Raw genomic sequence first — 20,012 nt, forward strand, 5'->3', positions numbered from 1 at the left:
ATAATTATATATATATTTATATAATTTATATATTCTAAATAAATTTAGAATTTTTAGATTTAATCTTATTTAAGTATGCAAGCCAGTTAAGAACCAATTCTTATTTACAATGACGGCCGACACCGACGCTTGGCCAATTGTGTGCCGACCTATGGGCCTCCCAATCATGGCCGGATTTGAACGAGGGTGTCTGTAGTGATGCCCCTAGCACTGAGATGCAGTGCCTTAGACCGCTGCGCCACTCGGGAGTCATTGGTATCTGCCCTCATTGGCTAGAATGGTCCCACCTGATTTTGCCTCCTCCCAACTGCCTTCTATTTAAAAGAAAAAGAAAGGGAAAAAAGTATTTTCATTGTTAGAGTAGACACTCGACTAGAGTATCTTGTCAATTTAATGCATACTCTGTGGTATAGGCTACTTGAACTATCAAAGACGGTTTAGAAACTGTGGTACTTTGGTGTAAAAACAATGCCCACTGCAGTCCGTTCCATCGAGATTCACAAGAGTGCCACCTTTTAGAAGTGTCCGATACACTTTCCGTGTTTATTAAAAATGCCATATTCCTCCGCGGGGTCAGGGAGTATAGTTTTTATATATTTGTTTATATGGATGTCGTATTTAATTGAGGGCAGTTTAAGATTCATAATACAACTGAAAATAGTAAAATCATATTGGTAACCATTACCTCTCCAAGTGTATCTCTTCGATATGTAGCAATATGTTGGACCTATATTTTTCGGAGTCCACTAGGTTATTCGGTGTCGCTTTAAACGTGGCCACTGTAAAGAGAGTCACCACAATATAACTTATTTTTTTTTTTACATTAAAGATAGGCGTAGTTATTTAGCCACCGTCCGTTTTTTTATTATAGTGTAAAAAAAATGTTTTTATGTTTTGCTAAACTCTTCGGTTAGTCTTTCCGGCTTGTCAGCTCGCTCTACTCTGTGGCGGCTGAAGAAAAAAAGAACCAGTTGGCAAGCGAAGCGAACGCTCGGAGCCAGCAGCAAACTAGCCATTTCATCGTTTATTTTTGTCGTAAGCATTGGCTTACTTGTGAAGATTGTTTCGTTTTATCCTAAAGACTGTTTGGAGTTTGTCTGCCTTGGATTACGGATATTACACATTTTCCCTGTATTAAACATTAACTGTGCTAGCTAGCTAAACATTTTATTTGTGCGACGACAGCTGTCATTTGGAGAAGGAAAAGTGATCCGTCATGCGTGTGCAATGAAGCTGATTTCTACTGGATTTACATTTTAACATCCTTCAAATGGGCGATGTTAACGTTCAATATTTGAGAACTGCGGTGGTATTGCCTTAGTAACTAGTGTGGCCACCTAGCTTGCTACTTATACTTATCGTTGGACAGAAGACAGCTAGTTAGCTGGCTATATCATCCATTCAGCCTCATAAATACACTAACTACAAAGTGATATAACTATAGCAATATCGCTTACAATTTTGGACATGAAGAAAATAACCTACTATTCATAGGGTTGAAAGGTAAGTTGTCATATCTACCTTGGTATTTCATCATGTACTCGGTAGCTAGCAACGTTATTTTCCGGCTTTGCAGCGGTCTGTGCTCGAAGGTTTTTGTCGCCGCCTTGTTTGGTCCGAACGTCCAACACAACGACATTACAGCAGCGAATCTGCCAAACTATCAGTATTTTCTGCTTGAAAATTAATTATTAGACACGTGAATACTTCAGCTGTGGCTAAAATACAAGGCCAATGTGTCCTTTGGACCACCTATGCTGTTGCTTCTGAACATAGTGTAATGTTATGTAGTTATCTAACTAGGTAACGTTGGCTAACCTCGTACCTGTGAACTACTAGCTAAGTTAACGTTAGCTAGCTATAGTTGTCCAGCTAGATAACGTTGGCTAGCAACAGTTATGATCTCGGTATGCATTTATTTTATTAGTGGTCTCATACCAAAGAAAATGCAAACGTTAGTTATCGAAATTTAGCAACCTAACTAGCTAACTTTGAGTAGCTAACTAGCAGGCTAGTTGATTTGCTAGCCAAAACCTTTGATGCACATGCTAGCTTGGTACTGTAGTTAGCTAGCTAACTTAGTAGGCAGCTGTGGAATCGTGAGTGACTTGACTTTGAAGTTGAGCATATTATAAAAACCCAAGCCAGCCAGCCTATATGTCAACTAAGCAATATGTTGATGTTTACCAACGTAACTGGGTTATTGAAATGTGAGTTTAGTTAGCTATTTAGCTACGCTAGTCGTTTAGCTAGCTGGTTTGTGGCATCCCATTTGTCATATATCGAATGCATTTATCAGTTAATGTCCCCTTGTGTCACATTGTATCCCACCAATTGGGATATCACCAGTCTTACTAGCATGCACATCTTTCTCCTCATTTGCAATGTCATGTAATAGCCAAACAAAGACTACAAAGCACCTAGCTAGTATTGCTAGCTAGATTTGGCTGACTTGAGCATGCAGTTGCTTTGTGCTCTAGTGTAACAAAGGTAACCCACTTGTCTTGGGGTTCCCAATTCTGCCCGCTGCCTTATGAAACAAGAGTACTTTAATACTAATGTATTTGTGTTGCAAATGAATGAAACATTGATTAACTTTCAATTACATATGTTTAGTCTGTTTACTATAATTGGTCACCACACTTTTGATTCCACTTTTTAGCCTGTCATGGATCCACTTCACCATCCACCTTTTGGCCATTCACTTGTGCCTTTCGAAATTGTGGTTGTTGACTAAGTAGGGCTATAGTTTGCATGGGGACCAGATGGGTGAATTTATAAATCCACCAACCTCTGGGACATTATTGTTTGTGTCTGAAGATGGTCCTCTCTTCTTAGGGACTCTACAAGTCAGAATGTTGAATAAAATGACATGAACTTACACTGCCGGTTGTCTGTGTGGTTGGTCCTTTTTCGGGTTGATATTTTAGACAATATACACAGGAAAGTATTATATATATTTTTTTCAAAAGCTGGTAGTGCATTCAGATCTGTCATATGCAGCATGCGCACACGATGTAAATGCATGCATGCGACACAAGCATACTGGCCAAGCTTGTGCAAGTGGTTACATGGTTGTTGTGGATGCTTCAGGTGATAGAAATGTGTACTTTTATTCAACATTCTGGCATGTAGAGAACCTTAGAGGAATGTTTCCAGAATCAAACACTACTGTCCCAGACGTTGGTGGATTTAGAATTTCACCCATCTGGTCCCCAGGCAAGGCTATAGTGAACATTCGTCTTTCCAGAATTCATATGTCATTGATGTGTTCTCAATGTTTACATGTTCAAGCTGGCTGTCAAGCCTATTGCTCTGTAACCAGGCAGGGGCACAGAATGTATCAGCCTACTTGATTGTGTAACACAAAGACCACATTAACGGCCGCTTTGATTGCGTTGTAAGAATGGTAGCTAGACTGTAGGCAATTAGCTTACCAAAAACCATCCGGTCGGGTTCACATTATGCAGCAGCCTAAACAATTTCGGACCACCCCAAGCTCACTGAATTGCTGTAGTGACATTCACCTGATGCCTTCTCACCCATTGGCTACACTACATCTAGTCCTAGCGCGATCTTCTCACACAATAAAGACCGTGTTGGGCAACAACAGACGGCAAATATAGGTTCACAGTCTTGGAAAAGGCTCATCTCGCACAGGTAGTTAATCAAAATCTTAAATTTAGTATGAGGTCCCCCTGATGATGCAGAGCAGGAAACAGTGCAGTGGAGGGATGGATCTGGTAAAGTAGGCTAGTTCCAGGAAGACACAGTGTCTCATTGGCAGCTTGGTTCCAGGTCGTTCCATGTTATTTCAGCAAGCCATGATACCCACTGTCTGATTGTTCTGAAATCATTTCTGTAGTTAAACATAATATAAGCATTAATATTTTGTTGAAGTAAAATTTGATCCCTGAGAAATGAAGATGCTTATAGTACCTATGAATTAAAATGGACAATTTCTTTCAATTAATAATTTAATATATTAATCCTAACATCCAATTTACCATACCTTTTTCTAACATAAGATATGAGGAATCCAAAGAAATTGTCAAACTACCCACGGAAACCCCACATCCCATACCAACAACGAGTATATATTATAAGTTCTTTATTTCAGACAACAAGTTCAGAGTATTGTTTTTTTCATCCTCTAATCATGTATTCTCAGTGGATTTGGTAATGTTTTTTTCCACATGTTCAGAGAGATTAGTAATTGAAGTACATTTTTTCCTTCATCCTGATATTACCAGGTTCTGACCACTAGATGGTGCTGTTCCTGCTATTTGGTGATAACATTTATATATATATATATATATATTGCTCAAAAAAATAAAGGCAACACTTAAACAACACAATGTAACTCCAAGTCAATCACACTTCTGTGAAATCAAACTGTCCACTTAGGAAGCAACACTGATTGACAATAAATTTCACATGCCGTTGTGTAAATGGAATAGACAACAGGTGGAAATTATAGGCAATTAGCAAGACACCCCCAATAAAGGAGTGGTTCTGCAGGTGGGGACCACAGACCACTTCTCAGTTCCTATGCTTCCTGGCTGATGTTTTGGTCACTTTTGAATGCTGGCGGTGCTTTCACTCTAGTGGTAGCATGAGACGGAGTCTACAACCCACACAAGTGACGTTGGTAGTGCAGTTCATCCAGGATGGCACATCAATGCGTGCTGTGGCAAGAAGGTTTGCTGTGTCTGTCAGCGTAGTGTCCAGAGCATGGAGACGCTACCAGGAGACAGGCCAGTACATCAGGAGATGTGGAGAAGGACGTAGGAGGGCAACAACCCAGCAGCAGGACCGCTACCTCCGCCTTTGTACAAGGAGGAGCCCCGCCAGAGCCCCGCAAAATGACCTCCATCAGGCCACAAATGTGCATGTGTCTGCTCAAACGGTCAGAAACAGACTCCATGAAGGTGGTATGAGGGCCCGACGTCCACAAGTGGGGGTTTTGCTTACAGCCCAACACCCTGCAGGACGTTTGGCATTTGCCAGAGAACACGAAGATTGGGCAAATTCGCCACTGGCGCCCTGTGCTCTTCACAGATTAAAGCAGGTTCACACTGAGCATGTGACAGAGTCTGGAGACGCCGTGGAGAACGTTCTGCTGCCTGCAACATCCTCCAGCATGACCAGTTTGGCGGTGAGTCAGTCATGGTGTGGGTTGGCATTTCTTTGGGGGGCCGTACAGCCCTCCATGTGCTCGCCAGAGGTAGCCTGACTGCCATTAGGTACCAAGATGAGATTCTCTGACCCCTTGTGAGACCATATGCTGGTGCGGTTGGCCCTGGGTTCCTCTTAATTCAAGACAATGCTAGACCTCATGTGGCTGGAGTGTGTCAGCAGTTCCTGCAAGAGGAAGGCATTGATGCTATGGACTGGTCCGCCCGTTCCCCAGACCTGAATCCAATTGAGCACATCTGGGACATCATGTCTCGCTCCATCCACCAACGCCACGTTGCACCACAGACTGTCCAGGAGTTGGCGGATGCTTTAGTCCAGGTCTGGGAGGAGATCCCTCAGGAGACCATCCGCCACCTCATCAGGAGCATGCCCAGCCGTTGTAGGGAGGTCATACAGGCATGTGGAGGCCACACACACTACTGAGCCTCATTTTGACTTGTTTGAAGGACATTACATCAAAGTTGGATCAGCCTGTAGTGTGGTTTTCCACTTTAATTTTGAGTGTGACTCCAAATCCAGACCTCTATGGGTTGATACATTTGATTTCCATTGATAATTTTGTTGTCAGCACATTCAACTATGTAAAGAAAAATGTAATAAGAATATTTCATTAATTCAGATCTAGGATGTGTTATTTTAGTGTTCCCTTAATTTTTTTGAGCAGTGTATATATAGTGCCAGTCAAAAGTTTGGACACACCTACTCATTCCAGTTTTTTTTTGTGTGACTATTTTCTACATTGTATGTCTTCACTATTAAATCTACAATCTATGAAATAACACATATAGAATCAGATAGAAACCAATAAAGTGTTAAACAAATCAAAATATAGTAGCCACCCTTTGCAATAATGACAGCTTTGCACACTCATGGCATTTTCAGCCAGCTTCATGAAGTGAGTCACCACATGAGTCACCTGGAATGCATTTCAATTAACAGGTGTGCCTTGTTATCAGCTCATAAGTGAAGTGAAACGACAGTCCATCGTTACTTTAAGACATGAAGGTCAGTCAATCAGGAAAATTTCAAGAACTTTGAACGTTTCTTCCAAGTCTAGTCACAAAAACCATCAAGCGCTATGTTGAATGACAGCCACAGGAAAGGAAGACCCAGAGTTACCTCTGCTGCAGCGGATAAGTTCATTGGAGTTAACTGCACCTCAGATTGCAGCCCAAATAAATTCTTCACAGAGTTTAAGTATCAGACACATGAAGGACACCGATATTAAGAAGAGACTTGCTTGGGCCAAGAAACATGAACAATGGACATTAGACCAGTGGAAATCTGACCTTTGGTCTGATGAGTCCAAATTTCAGATTTTTGGTTCCAACTGCTGTGTCTTTGTGAAATGCAGAGTAGGTGAATGGATGATCTCTGCATGTGTTGTTCCCAATGTGAAACATGGAGGAGGTGGTGTGGGGGTGTTTTGCTGGTGACACTGTCAGTGATTTAATTAGAATTCAAGGCACACCTAACCAGCATGGCTACCACACCATTCTGCAGCGATACGCCATCCCACCTGGTTTGCACTTCGTGGGACTTTCATTTGTTTTTCAACAGGACAATGGCCCAACACACCTCCAAAGGTTATTTGACCAAGAAGGAGAGTGATGGAGTGCTGCATCGGATGACCTGGCATCCACAATCAACTGACCTCAACCCAATTGAGATGGTTTGGGATGTGTTGGACCGTAGAGTGAAGGAAAAGCAGCCAACAAGAAGCTCAGCATATGTGGGATCTCCTTCAAGACTGTTGGAAAAGCATTTCAGGTGAAGCTGGTTGAGAGAATGCCAAGAGTGTGCAATGCTGTCATCAAGGGAAAGGGTGGCAACTTTGAAGAATCTAAAATATATTTGTATTTGTTTAACACATTTTTGGTTACAACATGATTTCATATGGGTTATTTCATAGCTTTTATATCTCCACTATTATTCTACAATGTATAAAATAGTAAAAATAAAAACCCTTGAATGAGTAGGTGTGTCCAAACTTTTGACGGGTACTGTATATTCATACACACACACACTACATGACCAAAATTATGTGGACACCTGCTGGTCGAATATCTCATTCCAAAATCATGTGCATTAATATGGAGTTGGTCCCCCCCATTGCTGCTATAACAGCCTCCACTCTTCTGAGAAGGCTTTCCACTGGATGTTGGAACATTGCTGCGGGGACTTGCTTCCACTCAGCCACGAGCATTAGTGAGGTCAGGCACTAATGTTGGGCAATTAGGCCTGGCTTGTAGTCAGCGTTCCAATTCATCCCAAAGGTGATCGATGGGGTTGAGGTCAGGGCTCTGTGCAGGCCAGTCAAGTTCTTCCACACCTATTTCGACAAACCATTTCTGTATGAACCTTGCTTTGTGCACAGGGACATTGTCATGCTTGAACAGGAAAGAGCCTTCCCCAAACTGTTGCCACAAAGTTGGAAGCACAGAATCGTCTAGAATGTCATTGTATGCTGTAGTGTTAAGATATCCCTTCGCTGGAACTAAGGGGCCTAGCCCGAACCATAAAAAACAGCCCCAGTCCATTATTCCTCCTCCACCAAACTTTACATTTGGCACTATGCAAACCCAGATTCATCACTCCAGAGAACTCCTGTCCATTTGCGGTGAGCTTTACACCACTGCAGCCAAAGCTTGGTGGTGATCTTAGGCTTGTGTGCAGCTGCCCGGCCATGGAAACCCATTTAATGAAGCTCCCGACAAATAGTTATTGTGCTGATGTTGCTTCCAGAGGGAGTTTGGAACTCGGTAGTGAGTGTCGCAACCGAGGACAGACTATTTGTACTCACTATTTACTCACACGTGGTCCCATTCTGTGAGCCTGTGTGGCCTACCACTTTGAGGCTGAGCCGTTGTTGCTCTTCACTTGACAATATCAGCACTTACAGTTGAACGGGGCAGCTAGGGCACAAATTTGACAACCTGACTTGTTGGATTATGACGGAGCCATGTTGAAAGTCACTGAGCTCTTCAGTAAGACCATTCTACTGCCAATATTTGTCTATGGACATTGCATGGCTGTGTGCTTGATTTATAGACCTATCAGTAACAAGTGTGGCTGAAATAGCTAAATCCACTCATTTGTAGGGTTGTCCACATACTTTTGTTTAGACCCCCCCCCCCCATTGTTAAATAGACTTCACCTAAATTACAAAATGACATTGGTTAACTGGCCACTATTTCAAATGCTACCTTATTAGAATTTGTGGCACAAATCCAATGCAATGCAATTGTAGCTGTATTAGCATTTTGGCGCTTCGTATCCAAATCATCTATAAGTAACGTCATTGAGTCTGTTACACAATATATCTTTTGATATTTTAGATTTGGACATTAAGTATGAACATGCTAATATACAGTGGGGCAAAAAAGTATTTAGTCAGCCACCAATTGTGCAAGTTCTCCCACTTAAATAGATGAGAGGCCTGTAATTTTCATCATAGGTACACTTCAACTATGACAGACAAAACGAGAGAAAAAAATCCAGAAAATCACATTATAAGATTTTTAATGAATTTATTTGCAAATTATGGTGGGAAATAAGCATTTTGTCAATAACAAAAGTTTATCTCAATACTTTGTTATATACCCTTTTTTGGCAATGAGGGTTGGCAAAGGTTTTCACGCACTGTTGCTGGTATTTTGGCCCATTCCTCCATGCAGATCTCCTCTAGAGCAGTGATGTTTTGGGGCTGTTGCTGGGCAAGACGGACTTTCAACTCCCTCCAAAGATTTTCTATGGGGTTGAGATCTGGAGACTGGCTAGGCCACTCCAGGACCTTGAAATGCTTCTTATGAAGTCACTCCTTCGTTGCCCGGGCGGTGTGTTTGGGATCATTGTCATGCTGAAAGACCCAGCCACGTTTCATCTTCAAATCCCTTGCTGACGGAAGTAGGTTTTCACTCAAAATCTCACGATACATGGTCCCATTCATTCTTTCCTTTACCCGGATCAGTCTTCCTGGTCCCGTTGCAGAAAAACAGCCCCAAAGCATGATGTTTCCACCCCCTGCTTCACAGTCGGTATGGTGTTCTTTGGATGCAACTCAGCAGGTGAGTTTTGACCAAAAAGTTTTATTTTGGTTTCATATGACATTCTCCCAAACTTCTTCTGGATCATCCAAATGCTCTCTCGCAAACTTCAGATGGGCCTGGACATGTACTGGCTTAAGCAGGGGACACGTCTGGCATTGCAGGATTTGAGTCCCTGGCGGCGTAGTGTGTTACTGATGGTAGGCTTTCTTACTTTGTTACAGCTCTCTGCAGGTCATTCACTAGGTCCCCCCGTGTGGTTTTGGGATTTTTGCTCACCGTTCTTGTGATCATTTTCACCCCACGGGGTGAGATTTTGCGTGGAGCCCCAGATCGAGGGAGATTATCAGTGGTCTTGTATGTCTTCTATTTCCTAATAATTGCTCCCACAGTTGATTTCTTCAAACCAAGCTGCTTACCTATTGCAGATTCAGTCTTCCCAGCCTGGTGTAGGTCTACAATTTTGTTTCTGGTGTCCTTTGAAAGCTCTTTGGTCTTGGCCATAGTGGAGTTTGGAGTGTGACTGTTTGAGGTTGTGGACAGGTGTCTTTTATACTGATAATAAGTTCAAACAGGTGCTATTAATACAGATAATGAGTGGAGGACAGAGGAGCCTCTTAAAGAAGAAGTTACAGGTCTGTGAGAGCCAGAAATCTTGCTTGTTTGTAGGTGACCAAATACTTATTTTCCACCATAATTTGCAAATAAATTCATTTTCTGGATTTTTTTTTCTCATTTTGTCTGTCATAGTTTAAGTGTACCTATGATGAAAATTACAGGCCTCTCGTCTTGGCTGACTAAATACTTTTTTGCCCCACTGTATATGAATACTATAAATTAAAATGGCCAATTTGGGTCCAACCAAAGCTTAATTTCTCTCAACAAAACAATATTGCAGGAATGCTTATGTTACTAACAGAAACCATTTCAGAACAATCCAGATGGGGGGTGTCAATCGTCTTTGTGCTTTTATGAGGTGGAATGACCCCTCAACTGTCTGAGGGGAAAGGTTGTCAGACGTGCCCTTCGAAAGACAGGGATAACATCTTTAACAGACACAGTAAGACTAAAGCTGAGCTGAAAAGTCCATACAAATTACTTTTTTTGTTCCCAGTGTTTCTCACAATAAAACAAATAGGCCTACTGGTTTACAGTGTCTTGTCATCCTGTTAAAATATGATACAGAACCACAGTGGAGAAAACTAACTAATCCACAGGGAAGTAAACATAGAGAAAGCTTATTTCAGTGGTAAGTACAGGCAACTTCAGAGGCTGAAAGGAGAGGAAGGCAAGAACACAAGCAAGGCATCGAAGGACGAACGGTCATCCAGACAGAGACAGATCACTGCGTGGTGGTAGGTAGCTCAGGAAAGGACAGAGTAGTTACATCGATAACACTCAAGAATAGGTTGAATGTTTCTTCAGCTGAGAATACCTTTTTTAAGGACACCTAGAAAGGTCAGAGGTACATTTGAGGCATTTCCTCTACAGTAGCATATCTGGAAAAATGGGATCTTTAGGAATTGATTGTGTTCAACATTTCAGGCAATGTGATAAATTGTCCTGAAGGACAGCATGTCTTATTCACATACTGATTCCAAAGTACATCAAGTAACCTATGTATCTAACCAGGCATGATTGTCTACTGATACCACTCTCCCCATCTCTTCCTTCCAATGAGAAGAATGTCATCAGAGGATAAGACTGTGGAGCCCTCTGACCAGGGACCCTCGCTGCCCTCTGTTAGTGCAGGGGCCACGTCCACAGGAAGCCCTGCCCAGACAGACAAGCGCCCCAGGGGCAGACCTCGCAAGGATGCTGCCACCACCATCGTACCCCAGGCTCCACCCACAACTACATCCAAGACCAGGAAGAAGTATGTTGTTTACCATTTCTTAACAATTGCTATTTATCATAAGATGCCTGTGAATGTAGACTTTCTCTCAGACTTGCCCAAGTCATCACAACAGTCTTGCGTACAGTTAGCCTGCAGTTTGCTTATCTGGTTGGAACTATGAGCTAATGACTACTCCGCTGCCCCAAAAGCTCTTAAAACATCACACAGATACTATCCAAAGCATCAGGTAAAGATCTAATTTAGCAGATGCTGTTATCTAGAGCTATTCTGCATACTAAACAATGGTATAAATCCAGGAAACTTGAGCACACAAGCTTTCCCAGGTTTTATTGTATGCAGCAGTACCAACCGGCCTCCTTCATAATTTCCATGGCAACACATAATGCAGCTCAGGGAGCCCTGCTGTGTATTATGATGCCTACAAGGTACCTTACTCTCTGCTCACACACTCCATATCCTCAATATCCTAATATGTTGACCCCCAGATGAAATTAGTCAATCAATCTATAATCAAAATGAAATGTTTATGTCATGGCTATAAGGACAGCTGAGACCATTCCGGTCTTGGTCACATTAGCTGATAGGTTGTTTGGTGGGAGTGGATAGCATGTCATTGGTTCCATTGTTTTACAGCATACAAGGGATCAAAGGAATACATAGCCCAGGCTTGCTATCTATTGTTTGGTTGTATTTCCCAGAATGAGCTGATCCCAGGGATGGTGGAGGGAAGTATGCATTATTACTAGGACTGTCAAACTATTATAAAATGTGTAATTGAGTTAATAGCAGGATTCGCTGTGATACATCTCAAATTCTCAATTTGCTCAAATTGAACTGTAATGTAAGATTCTTTACACAAAAACCATTACAAGACTCTGTCTTGATTTGATCCAAAGTAACGGTTAGCAAAATCGGGTAAATTGAAAAAGCACACTTAAAAGAAAACTGCAATGTCAACCTGTTTTGATATTGCATTGTTTTTAGCTGCATAGATGATGTATTTCAAGTTTTCAGTGTATTTTGAACGCTATCAGATAATGCAATTAATCACGCTAAATATTTTAAATTATTACTGATTATGCATCTCAGGCAGCATCCTTAAATGAGGGGGAGGGGCTGCTTTCGGTATATACCCCAGGTTATTTATTACCGGTATGTTGTTTTTGCAAGGACAATAAGATGTGAAGTGTTCATATCAGGAGAATTAACATATTTATTCTAGAGCTAGTGATACTGTATTGTCTTTGCAACATGTATCAACCGGGCACTATTTTGCCGTGGTGGAAGAAGTACTAAGTTGTCATACTTTAGTAAAAGTAAAGATACCTTAACAGAAAATGACTCAAGTAAAAGTGAAAATCACCCAGTAAAATACTACTTGAGTAAAAGTCTAAGTATTTGGTTTTAAATATACTTAAGTATCAAAGTAAATGGAATTGCTAAAATATACTGAAATATCAAAAGTAAACATATTCATAATTTCAAATTCCAGACAACACAAATTTTCTTGGATGATTTATTTATGGATAGCCAGGGGAACACTCTGACTTTAATTTACAAATGAAGCATTTGTGTTTAGTGAGTCCTCCAGATCAGAGGCAGTAGGGATGACCAGGGATGTCTCTTGATAAATGTGTGAATTTTACAATTTTCCTGAAAAAATATAACAAGTACTTTTGAGTGTCAGGAAAAATGTATGGAGTAAAAAGTACATTATTTTCATTTGGAATGTAGTCAAGTAAAAGTTGGCAAAAATATAAATGGTAAAGTATGAATACCTCAAACTACTTAAGTAGTACTTTAAATAATTTTTACTTAAGTACTTTAAACCACTGCTATTTTGATGCAAATGACTCTTCAGGATACAATATGCATCCCTTAGAACAGGGGTATTCATCTCTTGGCCTACTTGGTCCAGAGCCTCTTGGTTTTCTGTTCTACCTGATAATTAATTGCAACCACCTAGTGTCCCAGGTCTAAATCAGTCCCTGATGAGAGGGAAGATGAACAAATGCAGTGGATCTGGCTTCAAGGACCAGAGTTGAGTTTGAGGGCCTTTAGAAGTTAGAAATTGTTTGATTTCGAGACTGGGTTGGTTGTCATTCACCATTCCAGTCCCGAACAGGGAATCCATGCCATGTTTTCTTGTCAGCTCCCTGATAGCTGGAACTACTTACAGCATTATTATCACTCCTCTTTTTTTCTCTCTCTCTTGTTGGGGATCATGGAGAGAAGTTGCAGAGGGGATGGGGAGCTGGATGTTAGTCCTTTAGGGTGTTTTGACATTTAACGCTGCAATATGTATCTTTATGGACCACCTTACCAAATTCACATAGAAATGTGAGTTATATGTCTGTCATTCTTATTGAAAGCAAGTCTAAGAAGCGGTACATATGTTCTATGTGCGATTTTCTATGCTTCCCGTTCTTAAAGGTGCAATATGCAGAAATGGCTCTGCCATTTCCTGCTTTCAAAAATGTGTATAGTTTGCCTAATTTCAGTTTGCAACAAAACAAGCAGTGCTTTGTGTAGGGAATCATTGTACCATCTAAACCGCTGTGAAATATCTTTTAAATAACCAAACATTTTGTATTTCCAGCTGTTTGAAGCTGGTGTACAAAACAGAAAGTAAAAGATGCAGAAACTAAACTAAACAATGGGAAGCGTGGAAGTAGCGCACATAACTTATCTATTGCTTCTTAGACTTGCTGTTTCAGATGTATAAGTCACATTTCTATTACAATTTGGTTGGGTCGCCAAAAATGTTACATTTAAGTTTCTTTTTTTGCATCTTCTACTTTTGGTTTTGTACACCAGCTGAAAATACTATATTTTTGGTTATTGAAAACATATTTCACAGCAGTTTAGATGGTACAATGACTCTCTACACTATACATTGCTTGTTTTGTCACAAACTGAAATGTACATTTTAACAACCACAAATGGTGGAGCGATTTCTGCATATTGCACCTTTTAAAGAAAAGTCCAAATAAAAGGCTACACGAGAGCATATGGACACCACTGTAGGCACACCACGCTGGGAATGGTCACAGACAGGGTTATGATGGTATGAAGTTGCGTCTGCTTAGTCTATATGTCAGATCCTGCTCATCATATAAAAATACCTTGGTTAATAATGAGGTAGCCCTGGTAATTGTGGAGAAGGTGATATTCATACCAGTGTAGTGATGTCAGATCGGATGCACCAGCCACTAATAGAGGGTAACTTTATGGTTTGTGTGTACTACCTATGATCTGAATATGGCTGATATCAGACAGCTGGACTGTCCTCAAACAGACGTATCTCTCTGCTGCAGACGTTGTTGGGCACTAGAGAAGCCCCTTACCGCCTCCCTCCTCCCAGACAGAGAGGAGCTTGAGATGTCTTGGAACAGTGATGCATTTTTAATCCTGATGTCAGCTACTCTACACCCCGTGCCGTCATCACAGGGATGCTCCCTTGGCTTGGAGGTTTTCCCCTTTAACTGTAGGTTAGAACATTATGGATGGAGCTCTTTTCACTGTGTATTAGACCTGGGCCTATATTGGGCCTTATTGGACCCTTGCTTAAATTTTTGTGGCCATGACTAGGCCTCGTTTGTGGAAAAAGATCAGGGCTCTCTAGTGTCTTCATTAATCATGTATTGATTTAGTATTTTCAGTTAGTAGTTTTTTTCTTCTTTTTTCCGTCCCACGCAGAAGCTTGAACTGTGTCTTTTAGGCTTCCATCTTGTTGCTTCTTATCTGGAGTGGGAAGTCATCTGGAGGGAGGAGTCGACTTGGCATCTGGCCCATTGTGATTTCTCTCTCCAGTGGCATCGAAAATTACCCCCCCCCCTCCCACTGCATCCTCCCCACTACCCCCGAGAAACGCTGGCTGCTCTCATTTGGAGTGTTTGCTCTTGAATTTAGCAGGCCCACTGTGCGTGGCACTGTTTAATTTAATCCATGACAATTATCACCTCGACTCGACATGGTGGCTCTCAGATTGGGTTAAAACAACTCCTACTGGAGGATGCCGACACGGACAGATCTGTCCTCTGCTGTGTGTGGTGGGCTTTATGCACTCCGCACTCTTCATTGATGTGTTAACTTTGCTTTCCAGACAGTTGGTTTAAATGAAAAGAGGTAAAGGTGACGTCACCTTGGTTGGTGTCAGAGTTGTGGCTGTAGCAACTGTCTGTGTGTCTTCAACTCTGCCCTAGTGTCACTGACCGCTAGGATGCCATCATTATCATCAAAGGTGACGTAGCCTAGAAAACAAGTGAGAGGTGAGGAGTGGGAAAGGCTAGATGATGTGAGCCATGTAGTAAAGGGAGCCGTGTGGATTTCAGAGCCACTCAACAGGAGGTCAATTCAGATCTGAGTCAGGCCAAATTCCATTTATAGCGGGAAGATCATACAATTCTGACATTTCTTCCCTCTGCTAGGCAGCCTAATGGTTTTAGCCTGACGACATGGGTGTGTATGATCCAAATGATTTGGTGACATTCTAGCCTATGTCTGTAGGCCCCTCCATAGACCCCCAAATACTGGTATGGACAATAATAATACGACTGACTGGTTCAAAGATCATTGTCCTCCTTCTGTTTGTACTACTGCAGCTGCAGCCATATGGCATTTCTGCTCATTTACAGCTTGTCACTGTGTGTAGCACAACCTCTGTCCATATTACACCTCTCATCATCCAGATTGACCATAGGATGTTTGTGTTAAGCATAAGTCTGTAACTTCTGCTTGTCCATAACATAAACCCACCTCCACCAGGGGCCCTCTGTTCACAACGTTCGTTGACATCAGCAAACCGCTCGCTCAACGCTATACACGTGGTCTGCGGGTGTGAGGCCGGTTGGATGTACTGCCAAATTCTCTAAAACGACGTTGGAGGCGGCTTATGTTAGAGAAAATAACATGAACTTCTCTGGTGGACATTCGTTCAGTTAGCATGCCAATTGCGCGCTCCCTCAAAACTTGAGACATCTGTGGTATTGTGTTGTGTGACAAAACTGCGAATTTTAGAGTGGCCCTTTAATGTCCCCAGCACAAGATACACCTGTGTAATGATCATGCTGTTTAATAAGCTTCTTGATATGCCACACCTGTCTGGTGGATGGATTATCTTGGTAGAGGAGAAAACTTTACGTGTTGCTTTAACATTTTTGTTCAGTGTATATTACCTCCAGGCTCTGATCAGGCCCTACACCCAAATAAGGGCACTGCGTTCATCCACCTCTGGCCTGCTCGCCTCCCTACCACTGAGGAAGTACAGTTCCCGCTCAGCCCAGTCAAAACTGTTCGCTGCTCTGGCTCCCCAATGGTGGAACAAACTCCCTCACGATGCCAGGACAGCGGAGTCAATCACCACCTTCCGGAGGCACCTGAAACCCCACCTCTTTAAGGAATACCTAGGATAGGATAAAGTAATCCTTCTCCCCCCCCCCCTTAAAATATTTAGATGCACTATTGTAAAGTGGCTGTTCCACTGGATGTCATAAGGTGAATGCACCAATTTGTAAGTCGCTCTGGATAAGAGCTTCTGCTAAATGACTTAAATGTAAATGTAATGTATTGAAGATCATTGAAAGTCGGGAGGGAGATTCGTGCTCCTCCTCCTTGCCCCCTCCCTATTACCTCTTGCTGCCCTCCCCACACCCCCATGCCCTCCATGGTACCAGCAGCTTGCACCAACACATACCACTCTGCCTTGCCTTGCCCAGCGGCCTGAGTGCCTCCATTAAGAATCAGTGACAGCTGTGACTATATTTAACTAATTCATGACCAACTCCCACCAGCCTCCTAAGGGAAGCCAACACAATAACTTTTCTATTTTTCTTCATCGCTCTTTTTCTCCCTTTTCCCCCCTCTTTTTCTTGCTCTCTCTTTCTCTCGCTCATAATTTCTCTCTGGCTCATTTTTTTTCCTCTCTCTCTTTCTCAATTCAAAGTGCTTTATTGGCATGGGAGACATATGTTTCCATTGCCAAAGCAAATGGAATAGACAATAAACAAGGGAAACATTAGTAAACATTACACTCACAAAGGTTTTTAAAAAGAATATAGACATTTCAAATGTTATATTATTGGCCATGTACAGTGTTGTAACAATGTGCAAGTAGTTTAAGTATGAAAGGAAAAATAAACAGATGAATATAGGTTGTATTTACAGTGTTGTTTGTGCTCCTCTGGTTGCCCTTTTCTCATGGCAACGGGCCACACATCTTTCTGCTGTGATGGCACACTGCGGTATTTCGCCTGACCGATATGGGAGTTTAACAATGTTTGATATGTTTTTGAATTCTTTGTGGTCTGTGTGATCTGTGGGAAATATGTGTCTTTAATGTGGTCATACATTTGGCAGGATGTTAACGAGTGTAACTGGCCTCCTGAGTGGTGCAGTGGTCTAAGGCACTGCATCAGTGCTAGCTGTGCCGCTTGAGATCCTGGTTTGAGTCCAGGCTCTGGCGCAGCCGGCCGCGACCAGAAGACCCATTGGGAGGCGCACAATTGGTCCAGCGTCGCCAGGGTTAGGGGAGATTTGGCCGGCAGGGATGTCCTTGTCCCATCATGCTCTAGCGACGCCTGTGGCGGACCAGGTGTATGGTGTTTCTTCTGACACATTGGTGTGGCTGGCTTCCGGGTTAAGCGGGCATTTTGTCAAGAAGCCGTGCGACTTGGTTGGGTTGTGTTTCGGGGGAAGCATGGCTCTCGACCTTCGCCTCTCCCGAGTCCGTACGGGAGTTGCAGCGATAAGACAAGACTGTAACTTCCAATTGGATACCACGAAATTGGGGAGAAAAAGGGATAAAAGATTTTAAAAATGGCATTCCAATTTGCTCCATTTTTTTGTTGATGCTTTCCACTGTGTCAAGTAGTTGTCTTTTTATGTTCTCATAATTTGGTTGTCCTGGGGGTCTGTTTGTGTTTGTGAACAGAGCCTCAGAAGCAGCTGTCTGAGGGGACTCTTCTCTACATTAGGGTTTTGTGGTGGAATGTGTGAACATTACTCCTCATCATTACTTCCTTTTAGGTGGTTGTAGAATTTAACAACTCTTTTCTGGATGTTGATAACTAGTGGGAATAGTCCTCGTTCTGCTCTGCATGCGTTGTTTTGGGGTTGTGCGTTGTACATTAAGTATAATTTGGCAGAGTCTCAATTGGGTGTTTGTCCCATTTTCTGAATCCTTGGTTGGTGAGTGGACCCCAGACCTCACAACCATAGAGGACGATGGGTTCGATAACTGATTGAAGTATTTCTAGCCATATCCTAATTGGGATGTTGAGTTTTATTTTCTTTTTGATGGCAGCCTTGTGGAAGTTAGCTGTTGTGTTGATGTTTAGGCTGAGGTAGGTGTCATTCTTTGTAGGTTCTAGGGCAACAGTGTCTAGATAAATATTATATTTGTTGTCTTGGTTACTGGACCTTTTTTGGAACACCGTTTTTTTTTTGTCTTATTGAGATTCAATGTCAGGGCCCAAGTCTATCAGAATCTGTGCAGAAGAGCTAGGTGCTGCTGTACGCCCTCCTTGGTTGGGGACATAAGCACCAGATCATCTGCAAACAGTAGACATTTGATGTAGTAGGGTGAGGCCGGTTGCTGCAGACTGTTCTAGTGCCCTCACTAATTCATTCTCTCTCTCTCTCTCGCTCTCTCTCTCTCTCTCTCTCTCTCTCTCTCTCTCTCTCTCTCTCTCTCTCTCTCAGGGGGCGTACCAGAGGTAGACTGGTTGTGGAGGAGGAGGACAGCAGCATGGACGGGACGGAGGCAGCCGCCTCAGGGAGCCCCCCTCAGGACACAACAGGTCAGTCCCCCCCCCCCCCCCTCCATGTGAGACCTAGTGGTGGTCACCTTTAGTCCTGTCTATCTTGGTCTTGACTGCACTGGTGAGTGGTATGGAACTCCAGCTGAACTCAGAGAGTACACATCCTGACTGACGAGAGTATACAGATATATGTTTCTGAAAATGCATACTACCGTGCTCCGAGCATGCAAATTGGAGCACGGGAGAGTCCCAATCAAAGTATGCGAAATGGAGCACGACGGGCGCTTGTCAAATATATATTTTGAAGCATTGATGCTTCAACGGTAAGTATGCAAAGAAATATGAAGCAACCACATAAAAAATGACTAAACGTTTATTGAAATCAATGGCAGACATTATTTGAGCGGAAGCGAGAGGATATACAATGACTTTGGAATGAAATGTTGCCTACAATATTTTATCTTGATACGTTAGTAAATACATGCTGTGTTAATGTTACCTGCCTACATACCATAGATGGCAAGCCCATAATAAGTCAATAGGGCTAACAACTAGTACTGCTAGCTTGCCAGATAGCCGTGAAGAATTGTTAGCTAGCTACCCATGAAGAATTGTTAGCTAGCTACCCACAAAGAATTGTTAGCTAGCTACCCACGAAGGATTGATCTATCTTGCATAATATTAGTTTTCGGTCATTTTTGCATGTTAACTAGTCTGGTTAGCTACATTATTAGGATTCACATACAGCTAGCTGATAGTTATGAAGTGAAACAGTTGCTTCGTGTGTATCTTGTTTCCTCTATATTGCCATTGTTGTCCTGGCTGGAAGACGGTTCAGAGAATGAGTACTACCTTGCATAACATTAGTTTTAGTTCATTTTTGCCTGTTTAACTAGCTGGCCTGCTAGATTATTACGATTCACATATCTAACTGATAATTATTAAGTCAAATGTTTACTTTGTGTATTTCTTGATTTGTCTATTGTTGCCATTGTCCTGGCTAGAAGAAGGTTCTGTGAATGGGCAGGTGAAGCGTGAGGTAATACAGTAAGGGGAGTGCGAGTGCTTCTCAAATGTATTGTTTATACGTTCTCCACACTCTCGTCCTCACAAGAATGTACTCGGAGCATGAGAGTGTGGAGGACGGTA

General features: G+C 42.2%; 1 protein-coding gene across 1 annotated transcript in view; it reads left to right on the forward strand.

Annotated features, from left to right (window-relative positions):
- Positions 1-606: 606 nt before the first annotated feature.
- The window catches only part of LOC124010018 (histone-lysine N-methyltransferase 2C-like), a 139,952-nt gene continuing 120,546 nt past the window's right edge, over positions 607-20,012 (forward strand). Inside the window, 3 exon segments of the mRNA XM_046322321.1 lie at positions 607-1,503; positions 10,930-11,121; positions 18,805-18,902. Of these exon segments, the coding sequence (XP_046178277.1) occupies positions 10,931-11,121; positions 18,805-18,902 (289 nt within the window). The 5' untranslated portion in view covers positions 607-1,503; position 10,930.

Source organism: Oncorhynchus gorbuscha, linkage group LG22, assembly GCF_021184085.1.
Source record: "Oncorhynchus gorbuscha isolate QuinsamMale2020 ecotype Even-year linkage group LG22, OgorEven_v1.0, whole genome shotgun sequence".
Lineage (NCBI taxonomy): Eukaryota > Metazoa > Chordata > Actinopteri > Salmoniformes > Salmonidae > Oncorhynchus > Oncorhynchus gorbuscha.